Source organism: Oscarella lobularis, chromosome 2 (genome assembly GCF_947507565.1).
Source record: "Oscarella lobularis chromosome 2, ooOscLobu1.1, whole genome shotgun sequence".
NCBI lineage: Eukaryota > Metazoa > Porifera > Homoscleromorpha > Homosclerophorida > Oscarellidae > Oscarella > Oscarella lobularis.
The window spans coordinates 3,890,300-3,909,864 of record NC_089176.1 but is presented as its reverse complement, the minus strand read 5'-3'; the positions used below and the strand labels follow the sequence as shown (position 1 = coordinate 3,909,864).

At 45.7% G+C, this 19,565-nt stretch overlaps 6 protein-coding genes across 13 annotated transcripts; 5 read left to right on the top strand and 1 right to left on the bottom strand.

The window, feature by feature from the left end:
• The first annotated feature begins 1,059 nt into the window (after positions 1 to 1,059).
• Positions 1,060 to 2,819, top strand: LOC136199986 (PH domain-containing protein DDB_G0275795-like). Its single transcript, XM_065990305.1, has 11 exons — positions 1,060 to 1,569; positions 1,619 to 1,816; positions 1,872 to 1,907; positions 1,963 to 1,991; positions 2,052 to 2,102; positions 2,147 to 2,251; positions 2,307 to 2,393; positions 2,447 to 2,461; positions 2,516 to 2,572; positions 2,620 to 2,646; positions 2,700 to 2,819. The coding sequence occupies exons 1-11, from the start codon at positions 1,173 to 1,175 to the stop codon at positions 2,757 to 2,759; spliced, it is 1,062 nt and encodes a 353-aa protein (XP_065846377.1). The 5' UTR covers positions 1,060 to 1,172; the 3' UTR covers positions 2,760 to 2,819.
• A 77-nt stretch (positions 2,820 to 2,896) lies between these two features.
• On the top strand, positions 2,897 to 5,265 carry LOC136184017 (uncharacterized). Its single transcript, XM_065970836.1, has 13 exons — positions 2,897 to 2,990; positions 3,040 to 3,186; positions 3,293 to 3,577; positions 3,640 to 3,783; positions 3,843 to 3,953; positions 4,004 to 4,084; positions 4,135 to 4,245; positions 4,303 to 4,407; positions 4,460 to 4,558; positions 4,608 to 4,691; positions 4,738 to 4,883; positions 4,932 to 5,082; positions 5,134 to 5,265. Exons 1-13 carry the CDS (start codon positions 2,955 to 2,957, stop codon positions 5,179 to 5,181), a joined length of 1,548 nt encoding a protein of 515 aa, XP_065826908.1. The 5' UTR covers positions 2,897 to 2,954; the 3' UTR covers positions 5,182 to 5,265.
• Positions 5,266 to 6,852: 1,587 nt separating this feature from the next.
• Positions 6,853 to 8,365, top strand: LOC136183779 (L-asparaginase 1-like). The gene is made up of 2 exons (XM_065970530.1): positions 6,853 to 7,144; positions 7,378 to 8,365. Exons 1-2 carry the CDS (start codon positions 6,884 to 6,886, stop codon positions 8,254 to 8,256), a joined length of 1,140 nt encoding a protein of 379 aa, XP_065826602.1. The 5' UTR covers positions 6,853 to 6,883; the 3' UTR covers positions 8,257 to 8,365.
• LOC136183778 (TNF receptor-associated factor 6-like) lies at positions 8,302 to 10,012 on the top strand. Its single transcript, XM_065970529.1, has 7 exons — positions 8,302 to 8,600; positions 8,649 to 8,703; positions 8,757 to 8,855; positions 8,904 to 9,068; positions 9,120 to 9,194; positions 9,243 to 9,332; positions 9,385 to 10,012. The coding sequence occupies exons 1-7, from the start codon at positions 8,302 to 8,304 to the stop codon at positions 9,946 to 9,948; spliced, it is 1,347 nt and encodes a 448-aa protein (XP_065826601.1). The 3' UTR covers positions 9,949 to 10,012.
• LOC136183777 (uncharacterized) lies at positions 8,702 to 19,565 on the bottom strand. 8 transcript variants are annotated; one of them, XR_010669237.1, is made up of 31 exons: positions 19,283 to 19,565; positions 19,071 to 19,220; positions 18,955 to 19,018; positions 18,802 to 18,903; positions 18,619 to 18,749; positions 17,199 to 18,569; positions 17,065 to 17,148; positions 16,688 to 16,999; positions 16,496 to 16,636; positions 16,218 to 16,439; positions 16,050 to 16,170; positions 15,898 to 15,999; positions 15,715 to 15,845; positions 14,280 to 15,665; positions 14,146 to 14,229; positions 13,767 to 14,081; positions 13,556 to 13,714; positions 13,440 to 13,496; positions 13,243 to 13,386; positions 12,887 to 13,188; positions 12,710 to 12,834; positions 12,624 to 12,660; positions 12,419 to 12,568; positions 12,309 to 12,370; positions 12,142 to 12,250; positions 12,048 to 12,095; positions 11,902 to 11,997; positions 11,656 to 11,855; positions 9,950 to 11,603; positions 9,380 to 9,886; positions 8,702 to 9,319 (listed from the first exon to the last, which is right to left on the bottom strand). XR_010669237.1 is itself a non-coding variant. In XM_065970528.1 (29 exons), the coding sequence occupies exons 2-29, from the start codon at positions 19,135 to 19,137 to the stop codon at positions 11,408 to 11,410; spliced, it is 6,318 nt and encodes a 2,105-aa protein (XP_065826600.1). In that variant the 5' UTR covers positions 19,138 to 19,220; positions 19,283 to 19,565; the 3' UTR covers positions 8,702 to 11,407. The 8 variants fall into 8 exon arrangements, 1 of the variants encoding a protein (XP_065826600.1); XR_010669240.1 differs by having other exon boundaries at positions 9,380 to 9,838; XR_010669235.1 differs by having other exon boundaries at positions 9,380 to 11,603; positions 19,279 to 19,565.
• On the top strand, positions 10,026 to 11,421 carry LOC136183781 (L-asparaginase 1-like). Its single transcript, XM_065970531.1, has 2 exons — positions 10,026 to 10,326; positions 10,438 to 11,421. The coding sequence occupies exons 1-2, from the start codon at positions 10,060 to 10,062 to the stop codon at positions 11,308 to 11,310; spliced, it is 1,140 nt and encodes a 379-aa protein (XP_065826603.1). The 5' UTR covers positions 10,026 to 10,059; the 3' UTR covers positions 11,311 to 11,421.

The following is a 19,565-nucleotide window of genomic DNA, read 5'->3' as shown; positions in this document are numbered from 1 at the left end:
AGGTTCTTCTCCGCCATCTTGCAGTTGTCGCCTTCGTCTTCCAAACCGGTTTTCAAACAGGTTTTTGAACTCGCGCCTTTTGGGTGGGAGCCAATCAGAGTGCTAAATTAGCCCCACGTGATCACAACGAACCAATGAGCGCGCTGGGCGGGGCTACGCTGTTCAAAAGGGAAACGCACACCGATTTCCCTTCAGTTGCGGCTGAGGGTGAATGCGTCGTGGTTCGCTACGTCTCGTTCTTGATCGGACCGACAAGGGGGAAGACATAAGGCAAGTCTCGGGTAGTTGTTTCAGCGTGGCCCACGGATTAATTAATCCGTGCCGGAGCCCGTAGGCAGGGCGATGGGGGGCTTCGGCCTCGGTACGCGCACTGGGCGGAATGGTCGCCAATGTCTTATTGCTTGCCAAACAAGTACGGCCCGCGCTAGGCTCGAGCGGGCACGACTTGGAGGGGGTGTCGCAAGCGGTCTGGTTGCCGGCACTTATCTCACCATTGGCACGATTAGACGGAGGATGACCTGGCCCAGGAAACCTCGACTTGGGCATTGCACTGCCTTCCCTGTCGACTCTACAAGGTCGGCCGTTCTCCACTTCCACAAGGCCCGTTTCTTCCCAGGAAGACATAGCGAAGGCTTTGGTACCAGCGCGCCGGGGGACTTCGGTACAGGGGCCGACTCTCATCCAGGCGGGTACTGCATGGAGTGGCCGAGGACCCGCAACTCGCCCTAAATTTTTGGAACGGGTGGTCATCGCTTGCGGTGGCTGCCTTGGGCTACGAAAGCGTCCAAACCTCCCCGTGGTGTAGCCTGGGTAACGCGAATATGGACGCAATCGAAAAAGGTACGTACAGAGATTATTTGACAGTAGCTAATCGTATTTTTTAGGTGGAAACTTGAGCTCGATCGAATGAAAGGACGGCGGCAAGGATCCTCATCTTTTAGTGGGAAGTGGATGGATTTTATTTTTTAGGCTGCATGAATTATTTTGACGCTGTTTTTGCATGAGCGGGTGAAATAAAAAATGAAAAATAACGCACGTTACTTTGCTGCTTCCCTGCGGTTTTCCCTTTTGCTTCCTTCATCGTACTGTACCGTACGGAGCCAGTGCCGATCACTGTGCGTACCGAGAAAGTCGTCACCGGCCAGGCTGGCGGACCGGCGTGACTTCCGCCCATGTCACAGCCTCCAGACCCTTGGCAAACTCGCGTTGACACGAATCGAGAGTTTCTCCAACACAACCTGTGCGTAGACGACCAATTGCTCCATAGCCTGATGGGAAAACGCTTGCAGAGCGGCGCATCGCTGCTCACTCAAACCGATAAGGACAACGTCGAATCGAACACCGGTTTGGCAACGAATATGGCCGCGCCAACGAACTCGACGAAAGTCGACGCTCTCGTGAGAATCTTGCGTTTCAAAGGCCCCAAAGAGGAGACGTTCAACTTGCTCTGCCACTCGCTGTACGAGATCAAGCGGGTTTGGATAGTGCAACAACTGATGGGCCGGGAACGAAGCCACTCTGATGAGTCTGATTGGAAGCAGAGAGAAGACAAACTAGGGCAGAGTCCCCGTAAGTTTTTTACACCTCGCTTTCTCATTATTATCGCCCGGTGATTTAGCTCACCATCGAATGCTCCATTCTCAATCGACGGCCGCTTTTACTGACCCCCATAAAGCCTACCACCCGGCTGGAACAGTGAGTCGTGGATGGAAATCTGACGGTGGCTACGGCTACGGTCCGAAGCGGCGATCAGCGGACAAAGGGCAATTTAGAAGATCAGACTTTCATCAAGAAAAGAACGATGGATCAGGAACAAGTATACATGTATAGGATAGCATTTAGAAGTTTATCTAGCAGGGGTTTTTCATTAGGTCACTTGGATTCTACTGCTCATTCTAGCACATTTGGTACCATTTGAAAAAGACGACGCTTTTATCATGCTTTCATTTTTTTTCTTTCCAGAACTGGACCCCCCAGAATTTGCAGACGCCGTTAGTGATTTTTCGCCTACACTGTCTACGTTCACTTCGTTCACTTGCATGTGAATTTAGGGCGACTTTAATTTATCAGCTCTGAGACGACAGATTTCTGAGAAAGATCAGGTAAACGTGTTGGTGCAACTTCTCAGTTTGTATGTTTTGCTTAGAAAGTGGAGTCGTTGCAGAAGGAACTTGACGAAACGAAGGAGAAACTCGAAGAAACGCGAAAAGATTTAAAAGCTTGTTCAGAAACTGTTAATACCCTAGCTGCTGTTTGTTTTTTACTCTGGTCTACTTCACTGCGCGCTCATTCTGCCTCTACTTTAGGATTTAAAAGATAAAATGGAGGAGAGAAAGGAGTTCAAAAGCGAGATTAGAGAATTGAAAAATAGAAACGAGGAGCTTGAACAAAAGGCAAGGCTCTATACAGTTTTAGTTTTTCAACACATTTACCGTATTTTGTTCAGATCAAAGATTATGAAGTAAAATTAGAATTTGTCGCCTCAAGAGATAGTTATAATTGTCCGCAATTTTAGAAAACGGATCACGAATGGAACTGCTGGTACAGACAAGTAAAGGTTGACCTGGATGAGGTATATTGTCAGCAAGCTTTCTATTTTTTAATCATTAGTTGTTTTAGAAAAACCACAGGATTACTTGGCTTGAGGTAGAATTTTTTTCTTTCAATTTAATGCATATTAGTGATTTTGTGCGATACAGCAAAGCCTACATTCAGAATGCGCCCCCGTACAGGAAACTCCAACTAGTTCGACACACTAAGAGCATGGCTTTTACATACATCTGATGTAAATTAATAAAATGGTTTCGTTCTTTATTGAACTTGAGGGCGTGGTCTTGGGGGTGTGCGGTGGGCCGTGAGGGGACGCGACCACGTCACAGTCCCGCCCGGGCGTCACAGACAGTAACTGGCTCAACCTGCCCTTAGCTGCATCACTCGAACGCGACGAGACAAGAATGCGCAACGAAGACGACGAAGTCGTGATCCTACCCGTAGGTGCATTCACGTGCAAACGCGCCACATTCCATTGCCGTCTTGCAGAGCGGTCTAAAAGAAGTCCACGACATCGACGGCGCTTCGGTGCGAATCTACTACCTCGAATGCCTCGCGCAAGCCTCCTACATGATCAGCCACGACGGAAACGCCATTCTCGTCGATCCGCGACGAGACGTTGACGCCTACTTGCAAGTAAAAGACCACAAAGACGCGATCGAGTTTTGTGGGAGCAAATGCTCGATCAAATTGACTGCGTTCCCCATGAAATTTTTTCTCCACGTGATTCTACTTTTTTTAGGAATTGAATGCTAATGAATTGACGTTGAAAGGAATCTTTTTGACGCACGTTCACGCCGATTTCGTGTCCGGTCACAAGGAGCTTCAAGATCGCGCCAGCGTGGGGGTCTACATGGGAGCAGGCGCCGCCGAACGATGCCAATTCCAACCCTACGAAACAAAAGACAACGAAATCATACATCTGTCCGAGAAATTCAGCATTCGCGCGGTGCACACCCCAGGTCACACACCGGAGTCAGTCACGTGGATATTGATTAATAAAGAAGATGAAAATAAAGCAAAGGCTGTGAGACTATTTCCATTTCCCACGTGTAGCAATGAAATTAAATAATTGATTTTTTTCGTTAGGCTTTTACCGGTGATACTCTGTTTATTGGCTCGTGTGGAAGACCAGATCTAGTTGGCTCGGTTGGATACACAGCTGAAGAAATGGCTGGGCTCATGTTCGACTCTTTGAACAACAAGCTGAAGACGTTGCCTGATGACACCAAAGTCTGCAGCAGTTGCATCATCCTAAACGAATAAATTAATTAATTATTTAATTTGCATAGGTGTATCCCGCCCATGGAGCTGGATCGCCTTGCGGAAAGAGTCTTGGTGCCGGGCTCTCTTCCACTATTGGATCAGAAAAATTGACGAATTTTGCATTGCAATTTCAAGAGGTGAGACTCAATCGGAATTTCCTTTTCAAGACGCATTTGTCCTCTTGTAGAAAAACGCGTTTGTCAAATTTTTGACGTCAGGTCAGCCACCTGCACCATCCTATTTCCAATATGACGTGGCTCAAAATCTTGTAGGCCTATAAAGTCAATAAAATAATTTTTAATTATTATTGTTTTCTAGAAAGGAGCTACCTGTCTGGCTGACGTCATAAAAGAAGTGAAGTGGCTTGAACCGGCGGAATTCCAGGAGGCAATCAAAGGCGATGACGTCACTATCTTGGACTCTAGAAGGGTTTGATCTGTTCATAGTAGTCTCCACTTCTTTTTTAATACTGTAATATTATAAAAGATTGAAGACTACAATGCTGGGCATATTGACAAAGCACTGTGCTTTCCCGCCGGACAAGAGGGCGGCGCTGTTGTGAAGGCAGAAGAGGGAAACTTCGCCATATGGGTAGAAAATGAAAGATGATTCTAACTCGGTCCATCTGATACTCTTGATCAAGGTTGGGACCCTAATACAGCCCACTGCAAAACTGGCTGTAGTAGCGTATCCTGACCAAATCGTCGAAACAATACAACGGCTTGCTAGAATCGGTTACAAGGCAAGTAGGGGGATAAATAATATTAAGAGGAAAATTAATGATCAGTTAGGTTCTCTGTGTTTTGAAAAACGGGATGAAAGGATGGGAAGAAACAGCCAGTTTACCAGTCATACAATCTCAGCGTGTCTCATTGGTATGAAAAAGAGAGAGAGCATGCCCCAAATAATTGGGTCTAATAGAAAACGAATGAGGACTACGATCGCCTATTGGAAAACGGCGTTGTCATTGACATTCGCACGCCATCTGAATTCGAAACGGATCACGCTAAATCGTCGGTCAACGTTTCGCTTAACGAGCTGAAAAATGCACTGAAACTTTTCGACAAGTAAATGCGCCTTCCCTTGGCTACATTCACACATTCTTTTCCGTGTAGAACGAAGAAGTATTACGCCTACTGTAGCTCTGGCTATCGATCTGCTATTGCTTTGTCACTGATGCAAAGTGCTGGCTTTGATGCTTATGATATTGTAAACGGTTTTGCTGGAATTGTTGCTCATTTGCCTGAAAGGACTTTGCACGGGAAAGTGAGTTCTTTTAGAAGGACTCTTAGACATGAAATGAATGGGATAATTTAGATGTGTCCGTCTCTGAAAAAGAAGCTGGAAATGCTGGAGAACAAGTGACTATCATAGCCTGTTCGACCAGACTATCTACTGGATTTTTGTTTCATATCGTTTTATCTTCAATATAGTATCTACTGGTCTAGATTTGCCCCTAAAGGGCTAGCCAGGAGCCCATCATATGAACTATTCTCTCGCATTGCGACACTCGCAGTGTGACAAATGGAGAGCCTATCGATCTCCCTTTACTTCTTCTTACCCGTTTATACGGATCCGTTGTAGTTCCCACATCGTTTTGGTTCTAGCGGGCCGATTCACTCGAAGGAGACGTCCAGAATTGCGGTTCGCGAGGCAAAAAACCCGACGACGTTCTTCGTTTGCCGCTGCTCGTCGTTTTCGGTAAGCACGAGGTTCCCTGCGTTCGCCATCTTGGAAAAAAGGCGCGTACTAGCGTGCGCGAGCCGCCTGAATAAAAAAAACCAAAAAAATGAAATTTCATTTCAAACTCCTAGCTCTTCGGCATAGAGTCAGAAAAGAATTTGCAGAAGCCCTTCACTGACCGACTGAATAAATATGTGTCATGGGAACTTTTTCTTTTTTTTCTTATTTTCTGGCTCTGGAGGATGCAGTCGCTTCCACTCAGCGTAGGACGGTCTCACTAAGGACAATTTTCGCTTTGCTTTAGGCTTCGGCGCAGTGAGAGACTTGATAGTCAAAAACCGATTAAACGTCGTCTGAACAGGAGGCAAGTCATTGAATCGTCTAGCCGACGTCTGTTTCATATGACAGCTCTTATAATAACGCGAGTGCTGTTCAATTCGCCGCTTCGCTTCCTCCTTATATCCGGACGGTATAGCCAAACACAGATCAACAATTCGCTTCTGTTCTTGAAACATTCGTCGCTCGGTTTGCCCCTGAACGAGATCGTAGTGCGCGACGTTGAGCGCGAGATTTCGCTCGAGCGTTTTCGATTGACGTTGGACGGCCGCTTGACGCTTGAGACACGTGCGCTGCACTTCGATGTACTTTGCCGAAGCGTCCAGAGATTTGTCTTTGTCATCTGGCATCGAGGTCCCCTCTTTGTGAATTTACGAACGAGGATCGCCTTGGAGACGCGCGCGTTCCGCGAGCAACTTGTCAACAACAGGAGAGAGGCGGCAAAACAGCGACGCACACATAATTAGCGCTGGGAGTGGATTCTAGATTGGCACTATTCTAAACAGAAACGCCCTATGATGTAAGGTGCTTGCGCAGTACAAACGAAGTTTAGAACGTTGCTGTAACTTAATTAATCAGCAAAGAATCGGCGTAAACCTTCTACTTTGTGATTAGGATGTCCTGTCACACCAATTTGGCGAAAACTACTTGTTCTAATTAGTCCTTGTGTTAGAATAGTAACCTCTAAGAAGGCACTATTTCAGAACAACCTCTTTTCTAGTGCGGGAACACATCAACAGTCATGCCTGTCACGGTGAGCGTCTACATATGCATGACGTGCATATATGTCACTATCAAGTCTGTTTTATTATAAACCTGTTCTAAAATAGTAGCCTCAAGGGATCGAGACAGTTACCTAAGCATGCCATTTAGTCACATTGACAGGTACATACGACTATTGATAAAAAGCTATAAGTTACAGCAACGTTGTTAGGTGTGGTTCCCTATCTAAACTTACATCATAGGGCGTTGTACAGTGCCAATCTAATATAGTGACTTCACGCACGCGCTTTGGATTTTTGCACGTATACTCGCCTTGCTTCGTCTGATGGAGTGTCCTCGAGTCAAGCGACAACTCACCGGCGGCAAGGAGCTCAATCCTCCGAGAAAGCACGTGCTAATGATCCACACTGGTGGAACTATTGGTATGTGGCTGAATCCGGACACGGGCTACTTCCAACCGAAGGAAGGCTGGCTCCAACATCTGCTGGATGGCATGCCAGAATTGAGTCTTGAAAGCATGCCTACCTACGACCTCGTAGAGTATTGGCCTCTGCTCGACTCGTCCAACATGAAGCCTAGCGATTGGGTAAAGTAGTACCTTAGATGCGAGGTGATTTTGAGTGAGAAGATCCGCTCATAATTACCTGAGAAAACAAGAGACCCTAACGTGATGAATTCATAAGGAGATTATGACCTTTTTGGGTAAAGAAGATAGAAGTAGAACCTTAGATTTTGATACCTAATTAACTAAAAACGGGTTACCTGAGAAAACAAGACCCTGGCGTGACAAATCCATACATCTTATTATTACCTTTTTAGCTGAGGATAGCCACGGACATTTTCACGAAGTACGCCTCCTATGACGCCTTCGTCATTCTCCACGGCACAGACACGATGGCCTACACGGCGTCGGCTCTCAGCTTCATGCTCAAACACCTCGGAAAACTCGTCATCATAACCGGCTCACAAATACCGCTCATGGAACCGCGAAACGACGCTCGAATGAACCTCATCGCATCCATGGAAATATGCCAAAACTACGCCGCCCTCATACCGGAAGTAACCCTTCTCTTTGCCCACGTTCTACTCCGCGGAAATCGCGCAACGAAGGCGAATTCAACGGAACTCGCCGCCTTCGAATCGCCCAATTTCCCCCCAATCGGCAACATCGACGTCGAAATCGACATCGTCGAAGAACTTCTCCTCCCAAAGCCAACCGAAACCCTAGTCTTGGAGCAAATCAACCCGGAACTCGACATCGGCATCATGCGTTTCTTCCCCGGCATGAAAGCCGAAGTCACATCCGGCATTCTAGCCCCGCCCCTCATTGGCTTCGTTGCCCAGGGTTTCGGCGTCGGCAACGGGCCGAGCAACGACACAGCGCTCATGGCCACTTTTAAAGCGGCGCACGATCGCGGTGCAACGCTCATTGACGTCACGCAGTGTTTTACTGGAAGCGTCAATTTGGAGACGTACGAGACGGGAAATGCGATGAAGGACGCTGGATTCATAAGCGGATATGATTTGACCACCGAAGGGGCGTTGACCAAGTTGTTCTACGTTTTGAGCAGCGAGACGGATCCGGCGGTCATCGAAGCGATGATGAAGGCTGATTTGAGAGGCGAGTTGACCAGTCCCGATACGCCGGTCGACCAGTTGCGTCGTATGCGCCGTCTTGTCAAAGCGAGGGGGTACTGACTTCTTCTCGGTGGAGACTTTGAGGACCACGTGGTTTTTTTTGTAATGTGCGTTATTTGTCTTTACCCGGATGTTGCCAATATGGATTCCAAAGTTCTGTCTGCTCAAATCGTTGACCTGCCGCCCGAAAATTTATTCGAGAAGCGTCCGCTTGTCGAAGGCGATACTCCTGCACCTGCAGTGTCGCCCGAAGACGACGATTGCGCAGGATACGGCGATGAGTTGTTCGTAGATTGTCCGGATGATGACTTCCGATGTCCTGTCTGCTTGGAAGTGCCTAAGAGTCCTCTTCAGACACCGTGTGGCCACTTATTGTGCAAGCGATGCTTTGAGCGGCTTCCTAAGTAAACGTAAACAAACGTCAATGTACTAAGACTCTATGTAAACATTAGGAAAAACGGGATATTCGAATGCCCGGAAGATAGGCAGAAGCAGAGCGTGAATAAAGTGACGAAATCAGTAGATCTTAGATACTTTTTACTGTCCTCACTAACTTCCAGGTGTTTCCTGATCAAATGACAAAGAAAAAGATTCTTCAATTAAAAGTGAAATGTATCGAGTCCGGATGTAAGAAGAAAATCGAACTCGAAAACCTCAAGGCAAACAAAAGAATTAGACAAATTAAATTAAATATTAAATCCTATTAGGAACATTTGAAAGAATGTCGCCACGGAAAAGAAATCTGCCCACAGAAATGCGGCGAAATGATACAGCGCACAGAGATGAGGCATCACGTGAAAAACATCTGTGCAAACCGTATCATAACCTGTCATTTCTGTCAAAAAGAGATGACCTACTACCACTACAAACAGGTAGGGCCCAACGCCTTGGGGAAGGCGTCATTCTTTGAGAGATTTTCTCAGGCTCACAAGGAGAAGTACTGTGATAAATTGGCAGTCAAATGCCCACTTTGCAGTCAAGAAATGCTTAGAGAAAGAGTAAGAAAACAGGTTTCATTAAGTAACGTCAAAGCAATTAAATTCCAGCTCAAAATTCATTGCGGTAAAGGGATAAAAGGAGACTGCCCCAAAGTCGAAATACAATGCAAATTTTCCCACGTAGGCTGCCCAGTGAAGGTAAAATAAATAAATAAATCCCAGGATTTTCTTAATTAAAATTAAACCTTAGTGTATACGTGAAGCAATGGGGCAGCATCTTCACAAAGATTTGCCTAGACACATGCATCTCCTCGCAAGAGACCTCAAAGTCCTAAACGAAAAAGCCGTCTCACTCGAAGCTCACATCCAAACGGAACTGGACCCGGAAGTCACATTCCTTTGGGCCATCGAAAACTGGTCCAAGTGTCTGGACGAAGAAAATCCACGCGTCATTCTGAGTCGAATATTTCACTTCAAAAATCAGGAATTTCGCTTGCGAATCGACTTGCGAAGAGACGCGCGAGGGAATATGTATCTAGTGCTCAGCAACATCCTCACCAAACCTCTTCAACCGGGTTCATTCTTCGTCACGCCGTGTTTCTACTTCAAGGAGCCATTGACGCGTATCCAAATGGAAGTGAAGACTGACGAGAAAGTATTCGCGTGCTATTCTGTGTTCGTTGACCATCCGAAGTTCTTGGAGCCTCGGGGAAAAGAGAAAGGGCCGTTTACGTGCGTGCTACCGGAATATCCTACGCGAAATGACGCGTTGCTTTTGAAAATACGATGTACCGACTATCGACTCAGTAACTGACCTTGTTGCTTTGATGTGAACTTGTTGAATGATGCATGCACGAAATATAGGCGCGCGCGTTATCACCGTGACGTCACCGTAGTACAAGACAACACCCACTTTACGCGTGTGATGGAATCTCCTTCTCGAACGAAGCGATTCGCAGTCGAAACGACTCTCGCCGGTTGTCGAGAGAGGAAAAACGTTCTAATGATTCACACGGGCGGCACGATAGGCATGTGGAAGAATCCCGAAACGGGTTACTTGGAACCGAAAGCCGGTTGGCTCGAATCGATGCTCGAAACGATGCCGGAGATGAACGATTCGAGCATGCCGAAGTACAAACTCAAAGAATACTGGCCGCTCGTCGACTCATCGAACATGATTCCAAGCGATTGGGTCAGGAGAACATAAAGAAAAGAGATATATACAACACAATCTATTGTGGTCACTATTTTTCTAAGGCCACAATAGACAGTAATAACTCTCTTTTCAATATATTCTTTGCAGGTGCGCATAGCCAACGATATCTTTACGAACTACGCCTCCTACGACGCTTTTCTCATTCTCCACGGTACGGACACGATGGCCTACACGTCGTCCGCCCTCAGTTTCATGCTCAAAAACCTCGGCAAACTCGTCATCCTAACGGGCGCTCAAATCTCCCTAATGGAGCCGCGCAACGACGCGCGAACGAATCTCGTCGCGTCGTTGCAGATATGTCAACAATACAGTGCCCGCATACCGGAAGTGACCCTCGTGTTTGGCAACGTGCTTCTTCGGGGAAATCGCGCTACGAAGGCGAATTCGACGAGTTTGAACGCTTTCGAGTCGCCTAATTTTCCCCCGATTGGTCGCATTGGCGTCGATATCGATATCGTCGACGAATTGCTTCGATTGCGTCCGACTGAAGACTTTGTCTTGGAACGCGTCGATTCCAAGATGGCGATCAGCGTCATGCGCTTCTTTCCGGGTATAGACGCCACTGTTGTTCGTAGCATGCTCGCCGAGCCGCTTCGCGGCCTCGTCGCGCAAGGATTCGGCGTTGGAAACGGGCCGAGTAACGACAAAGCGCTTATGCGCGTTTTCAAGACTGCGCATGATCGAGGCGTGACGCTTGTCGACGTCACGCAGTGCCTATCCGGAAGCGTCAATTTGGAGGCGTACGAAACGGGAAATGCGATGAAGGACGCCGGATTCATAAGCGGTTATGATATGACGACCGAAGCGGCGCTAACAAAGCTGCTCTTCGTTTTGAGCAACGAGACTAGTAATCAGGAGAAGATCGCCGCTCAAATGAAGGAGGACTTGCGAGGCGAGTTGACGAGCCCTGATACGCCGCCAGAGAAACTTCGACAGTTGCGTCGTTTATTTTCCATGTGAAACTATTTTTTAATATTCCTCTGTTGTTTATTGCACGATTTCAATCTAAAGACAGACAAAGTCAATAGAACCACTTGCCAAGATCTAGAACACGTCTCTAAGTGTTCTTCCACTGAGATCTGTAGACGGACTGAAGGTTCGAGTAAGCTGTTTGGCACGAATCTTCCAAGCAATCGCCTATTTTTCCTGCTATAGGCTCCGAGGTCTCCTCGTTGATCAGCAATGCATCATCCGGCTTCGACAAGCGAGTGAATATGGCACTAAAAGCAGGCCGCTTGTGATAATCAGGATGCCTGTGAGAAAACAAAAATAAAGACACAATAAACCAATTGTTGCGTGATTTACCAGCACTCAATCATCAATTCATAAATAGCGTAAGGACAGCCAGGAGGTGGAGGAAGTCGAAAGCCTATTTCCAAATTTTGAACGACCATTTTGTTTGGTACGTAGCCGTAGGGTCGTTCGCCAAGCGCCCAGATTTCATACAGAACAATTCCGTAACTCCACACGTCGCTAGCCAACGAGTATTTGAAAAAGTTTAGAGCCTAATCATTAATAGGTTTAATGAGATCAATTGACGTTGTAATTTACTTCTGGAGCTGTCCATCTAATCGGGATGTGCCCCTTTTGAGATTTTATGTAGTAGTTCTTTTCATTCAAATCTCTGGCCAATCCAAAATCAGCAATCTGACGTTTCCATCTTAGAATAGAACACTATTGATGTAAAAACGTCTAACCTTGCAAACGAGATTTTTGTCCAATAAAACGTTTCTAGCCGCCAAGTCCTACACAAAATATCAAGTAACCGAAAAACACAGCAAACATTCTTACTCTGTGAATAAAAGATAATCCTGCCAAATAAGTCATTCCAGCTGCAATGTCACGAGACATCTGCAAAAAGGGAGCGGCCAAATCGGATTTGAGCGCAGCTTCGTCACATCTAATTAATAAGGAGCGTTCAAATCTATTTATTATAACGTCACAAGCAACATGGGTACCTTGTAGTTGACAAGAATTCTTTCAGATCTCCCTTTGGCAAAATTTCCACAATAATCATCATCTGAATAGCACATTCCAGTAATGGAATAAAATGAAGCGGTCACATTACCGGGCTTTCACTTAGCACAACCCCGTACATTTTTACGACGTTACTGTGCTCAAATTGGCCCATAATTGCAGCTTCGCGAAGAAACTTCACCCTGTTCTCTTCCTTCTCCGACTTTAATGTTTTCACCGCCACGACGCTTGATCCCTCGTCCTAATTAAAACAACAATTTATATATAAATTAGCCAGAAAAATGTGTTCGCTTCACCTTATTCCAAGTTCCCTTCTCAACCGTCCCAAATTGCCTAAACAGAATTGAGAGAGAAAGCGAGAAACACGAAAATTCGAGCTTACCCGGAACCTAAAACCATTTCTAGTTGAATATCGGACCTTTTTAGCAAACGAACTCTTGCTTCAGCGAGCTGAGCACATAAAGTCTCCTCCGTTTTGGACGGCTCCCAAAAGACTGAAGTAGAAGCCTAAATTAGAAATTTACTACCAAATTCATTTATTTCTCATCACTTCTGATACCGTAGTGAAGCTCGGTTTAGTCTGGTGTTGAATAGGATCTTCGTAGTCGTTTTTGTTGTTCTCAACAACCGCCGTGGTAACTCCAACACCGCTCACATCTACGGTTACCGATTTCGCAAAATGTTCACCCTCTGGATCGACTGCATCTAGCGGTGTATTGTCGCTCTTTTCGGTGCAATCAATTATGCACTTGCAGACTTCTTGATTCGGTGGTGGAAGCCGCGGCGGCAAACAATCATTGATATCAGCGTAAATTTTGTCTTCGCCAAAAGGAGAAGGGAAAGTAGTTTTCATTTGCATTTCTAAACGATAAAACAATACAGGTAACAAAAGGCAAAGCAATCTTGTTTGCCTACCATTTCTGTTCGATGACGTTGCTGGTTCTCTTTTTTTCTTCCAATAGAAGAAAAAACCGACGACTATCACAACCAAAAAGCCTCCAATTCCCGTTACAGCAATATAACCGTCGCCTAGCACTGCCGAAGAACTCACACTAGTATCTAGATAGTTCGTTATTACTAATATGGCAAGAAATTACAATTCGTTGCAAAACCTGTCGTCGGGGTGACAGCAGGCGGAGGACAAATGTCACTATATGAGGATGACGCGGCTAAAATATAAATCAGATCTGTAAATGAGTGAATGGAGTTGCGTTTGTTATACTCTTACTGGGACAGAAGCTAGATGACCACTCCAGCATTGTCTCAGGTTTTGTTGAGCACAAAGAAGCGTTGAATGAAAAGCAACCGGAATATTCCGTCTCGTTGTAAACAAAAGAAAAAACACATTCGCTTTCGCCTTTGCTGCATTCACAAACGTACGAACGAGCTACACAGTTCAAAAGTAAATCATAAAAAAGGAAACCAAAACTGTACGGCACCTTCTGTTTCCTGCGTGACAACAGGAGTGCTAAATTTTGACGCTAGACTTCTTGCTCGGTTCAAAACAGAAGCCCTAATTTGGACAGTATACACAGTCGAGGGTGCTACAGGAGACAGTTGATATGGTAAAGCTGTGTTCACTTCTCTCTTCGAACAGGACGAGATGGTTGCGTTTAAGCAGACGGCGCACGTGTATATGTCAATGTCGTACGACGACTCGTCGTCCTTGAGAACAGTCGGCGGACCTGTCCATTGTATTGTCGCCTTCATCCCGTCGTGGTCGATTTCTGGCCGGAAACGTCCACTTGAAGAACCTGTAACATTAGAATCCAAGCTCTCAAAAGAGAAGATAAACGACACAGTCTACATTGCTCTTACTGTCGTTTCCCGTGCGAACAGTTATCCATTCGCTGAAAATAACGCCACCGCCGGAAACGTTCACCATGACACGATATAAGTATTCTAAAATGAATAAAGCACAAGTAATGCAAACGTTCTGTTGAATCACCTACCGGTAAATGCTTCGACCTTTGTGTCAGTGACGATGCTATCTTCTTTGTTCACCGAGTTAATCTCCACCAAGCGATCTTTGCATATTGGACCGCTCCAAGGAAAGTTGGGACATCCAGCAAAACTCACCTTTACACTCTCCTCTCTCTTCTTCACGACATCAATAAGTGTCTCGTTCACGGAAAAATCGGCCAAGCAACCACCGTATCCGTTCACATTCACGCCGATTCCCAAAGCCACTTCTACTGGAGTTGGCCTCGTCTCCGACAGATCGTATTGCGGCAGTCCACCAACATACACATTTTGCAATATTTCCGAAGCAAACTCGTCGACACTGATAGTATGAGCAATTTCTTCGTCTTCTGCGTTATCAACTTTCACAACAAAAAACTTGTCGGTAATTGAAAGACCGATTTCATGCCATGAGCCGTCGCACAAGACACATCGGTTCGCGCGAATAATATTGACTCGTTCTTCGTTCGTTCTATATCTCACAACGATTCCATCGCGGCCGCGCGTTTCAACGAAAAGAAAGTCTTTGCTCATATTTCCGAATGCGGCGAAGAGCAATCCATTTGGCCAACTCGTTCGAATTCGAAAGCCAAAGTGAAGCTCGTCTTTTATCTGAGTTGAAAATAAACGTAGTTTCACGTAACCAGATCCGCGAAAATGCATCGCTTTTTCAACGGACGGTGGACAGCCGCCGTTCTCCTGAACAACATTAACGAGCTTTTGAACTTTCGATGAATTAAATGCTGCATTTTTGTCGTGGAGAAACATCACCCTAATGCAGCCAATAAATCCAATTGAGTCTGGAAGCAACGTCGCTAGACTGGAATTCAGTAAGACATTCGCAGGTAATCCTCCAACATAACTGTTATCAACAACAACAACAGTCTTGCTGCCCTTCTTCGTTATGTCAGTATCCATGAACAGCCTTTCGCTGCCATAATAAACGCGAAGTATAATTTTTTTATCTGTTCTCAGTGCTTCTACTCTGTAAAAGCGATTGTCGTCCCACTTTCTCTCAGTTCTTATGCTTTGATGATCTTCGCCATCATATTTAACACCGAATTCGAGTTCACCTTTGATGAGTGAAAGATACACATATGACGAGGAAGAGTCTTTTCGGAATGCTGCAAATAGTATCCCATCTGGATTTGTCGTCCGGAAAAACAAATTTATCTTCTCAAATTCTTTACTAATAAACTGATCTTGAGCAAGGAAAACGTAGCCAAAACCTTCAAATAGAAATCCCGGAACAGCACAAGGTTGGCTCATGGGAACATATCGCCTCTGAATAGTTTGGTGGTTAGCATCCCAACGGAGTTGAACAGATGACTTATCCACATTAGAGAGGACCGGAGGAAGGACGGTATCGTTTAGACCTGTGCACATATACGACATGTAAAACCACTGCATGCTGTCAACTCTCACCTGCAACACATTTATATGAAATATTCAGAGACATTTCTCCGGTGCAATTCGTTTCAAAAGTGACGTTGGACGCAACCACTTGGCAGTAACGTCTGTACTGACACGCCGTTCTAACGACGTATATAGCCAAACTAAAACAACGCTAAGTGAACCCATTATTCTCTATAATTACGATATAAACACTTTGACGATTCGCAGTGGCTTCCACGAAACGCCCGCGGCTCCGTCTGGCAAGCTAGTATAGCTGATTTGATGTCTACCAGCTGGTCAGCACAGTCAATAATACTAAATGGCAAAGTATTAAAAAAGAGTAACGGAAGCATGTGTAAGCTAACGCGACGGTATTGTGCAGGGAATCGTTTAACGCCATCGCACTTTTCAGACAAGTGACGCCCGCAACTGCAAAAGATAAGACGCTACTAGTGTCGACTGGATTGCCTGACGAAGAACTAGTTTCTAGATAGTTCGTTATCACTGATATGACAAGAAATTCGTTGCAAAACCTGTCGTCGAGTTGACAGCAGAAGACGGACGCGTTGGCGAAGAACTCGGTGTTATTATGGATGACAAAGAATTCGTTGCAAAGGCTGTCGTCGGGGAGACAGCAGACGGACGTAGAGGCAAAGAATTCAGTGTTATTACAGATGACAAAGAATTCGTTGCAAAAGCTGTCGTCGGGGAGACAGTAGGCGGAGGACAAATGTCACTATATGAGGATGACGCCGCTAAAAAATAAATCAGATCTGTAAATGAGTGAATAGAGTTGCGTCGTTACTCTTACCAAGACAGAAGCTAGATGACCGCTCCAGCATCGTCTCGCACGAAGAAGTGTTGAAAGAAAAGCAATCGGAATATTCCGTCTTATTGCAAACAAAAGAAAATACGCCTTCGCCTTTGTTGCATTCACAAACGCGTGAAATAGCTACACAGTTAAAAAGAAATGAAGTAAAGAAAGGAAGCGAAACAGTAGTACCTTTTGGTTTCGTGACAACAGGAGTGCTAAAGTTGGACGTCAGTCTTCTTGCTTGGTTCAAAACAGAAGCATTAATTTGGACAGTATACATAGCCAAGGATGCCTCAGAAGACAGTTTCAGTTGATGTGGTAGAGCTGTCTTCTTTACGTGATAACAGGGCGAGATCGTTGTGTTTAGGCAGACGGCGCACGTGTATATGTCAATGTCGTACGACTCGTCGTCCTTGAGAACAGTCGGCGGACCTGTCCATTGTATTGTCGCCTTCATCCCGTCGTAGTCGATTTCTGGCCGGAAACGTCCACTTGAAGAACCTGTAACATTAGAATCCAAGATCTCAAAAAGAGAAAATAAACGACACAGTCTACATTGCTCTTACTGTCGTCTCCAGTGCGAACAGTTATCCATTCGCTAAAAACAACGCCACCGCCGGAAACGTTCACCATGACACGATATAAGTATTCTAAAATGAATAAAGCACAAGTAATGCAAACGTTCTGTTGAATCACCTACCGGTAAATGCTTCGACCTTTGTGTCAGTGACGATGCTATCTTCTTTGTTCACCGAGTTAATCTCCACCAAGCGATCTTTGCATACTGGACCGCTCCAAGGAAAGTTGGGACATCCAGCAAAACTCACCTTTACACTCTCCTCTCTCTTCTTCACGACATCAATAAATATCTCGTTCACGGAAAAATCGGCCAAGCAACCACCGTATCCGGTCACATTCACGCCGATTCCCAAAGCCACTTCTACTGGAGTTGGCCTCGTCTCCGACAGATCGTATTGCGGCAGTCCACCAACATACACATTTTGCAAAATTTCCGAAGCAAACTCTCTGACGTTAATAGTATGAGCAAGTTCTTCGCTTTCTTTGTTATCAACTCTTACAGTAAAAGACTCGTTGGTAATTGAAAGACGAATTTCATGCCACGAGCCGTCGCACAAGACACATCGGTTCGCGCGAATAATATTGAATCGTTCTTCGTTCGTTCCATATCTCACATCGATTCCATCGCGGACGCGCGTTTCAACGAAAAGAAAGTCTTTGCTCATATTTCCGAATGCGGCGAAGAGCAATCCATTTGGCCAACTCGTTCGAATTCGAAAGCCAAAGTGAAGCTCGTCTTTTATCTGAGTTGAAGATAAACGTAGTTTCACGTAACCAGATCCGCGAAAATGCATCGCTTTTTCAAAGGACGGTGGACAGCCGCCGTTCTCCTGAACAACATTAACGAGCTTTTGAATTTTTGATGAATTAAATGCTGCGCTGTTGTCGTGGAGAAACATCACCCTAATGCAGCCAATAAATCCAATTGTGTTCGGAAGCAGCGTCTGTATACTAATGGCATCATAATCTGCGGGTAGTCCTCCAACATAACTGTTATCAACAACAGTCTTCCCACACTTAATACTAGTAACTTTCTTGAACAGATTAGTTCTGTTGCCAGTTAAAACATCGAGTCTAATGTTTTGATTTGTTTTCTTTGCTTCTACTACGTAAAAGCGATTGTCGTTCCACTTTGCATGAGTTTTTATTCTTTGATGGGCTTCGCCGTCACATTTAACAGCAAATTCGAGTTCACCTTCGATGAGTGCAAGATACACCGACAACTCGTCACTTTTAAATGCTGAAAATAGCACTCCGTCCGGATTTGCGGTCCGGAAAAATAGTTTTATCTTAAACGCTTTGCCGCCAATAAACTGATCTTGAGCAAGAAGAACGTAGCCAAAGCCTTCAAATAGAAATCCCGGGACAGCACAGGGTTGGCTCATGGGAACATATCGCCTCTGAATAGTTTGGTGGTTAGCATCCCAACGGAGTTGAACAGATGACTTATCCACATTAAGGAGAACCGGAGGAAGGACGGCATCGTTTAGACCTGTGCACATACACGACATGTAAAACCACTGCATGCTGTCAACTCTCACCTGCCACACATTCATACGAAATATTCAGAGACATTTCTCCGGTGCAATTCGTTTCAAAAGTGACGTTGGACGCAACCACTTGACAGTAACGTCTGTACTGGCACGCCGTTCTAACGACGTCAATAGCCAAACTAAAACAACGCGAAGTGAACCCATCATTCTCTATAATTGCGATATGAATACTTTGACGATTCGCAGTGGCTTCCACGAAACGCCCACGGCGCCGTCTGGCAATCTAGTATAGCTGATTCGATGTCTACCAGCTGGTTAGCACAGTCAATAATACTAAACGGCAAAGTATTAAAAAGAGAGTAACGGAGGCATGTGTAAGCTAACGCGACGGTATTGTTCGAGGAATCGCTCAACGCCGTCGCACTTTTCAGACAAGTGACGCTCGCAACTGCAAAAGATCAGACGCTACTAGTGTCGACTGGACTATATCGCACACTCACCCATTGACAAAGTGATAAATAAAGGTAGAGAAATGATGGCGACGAGAGGAGCTTTCAAACGAGTCATTTCTCAACGAAATCTCAGGTCGCTTTCACGGGCAAATGTGAGGTAAGAAGACGAGGCAGCCGGGCGTGTGGTGAGTAGGCCTACTGAGGACGAACAGGATGCGGCTTACTTGATTTTAGGTAATATGTGGAGGAGGCCTACTGACAACGACCAGAAGTCTTCTTTGACCTGGCGCGCTGTGAAGAGTCTCCTCCTCCTCCTCGAGGCAACGGACGGCGAGTTTAGGTCGAGGACTTATTCTTACCGTTACGAGCATTTCCCCCGAGTATCTAGAATCACCGCTACGGGATTCATAGGCGGTCCGGACGAGACTTCATTAATTTGATCCTTTCAAGCCATATGCTCTGACGTGGGAGGGCCGGAGGAGGACAAAATGAGACAGTTATTGACGCAAAAGACTTCTGCCGCCCGCGGGCCACATCTTTGGC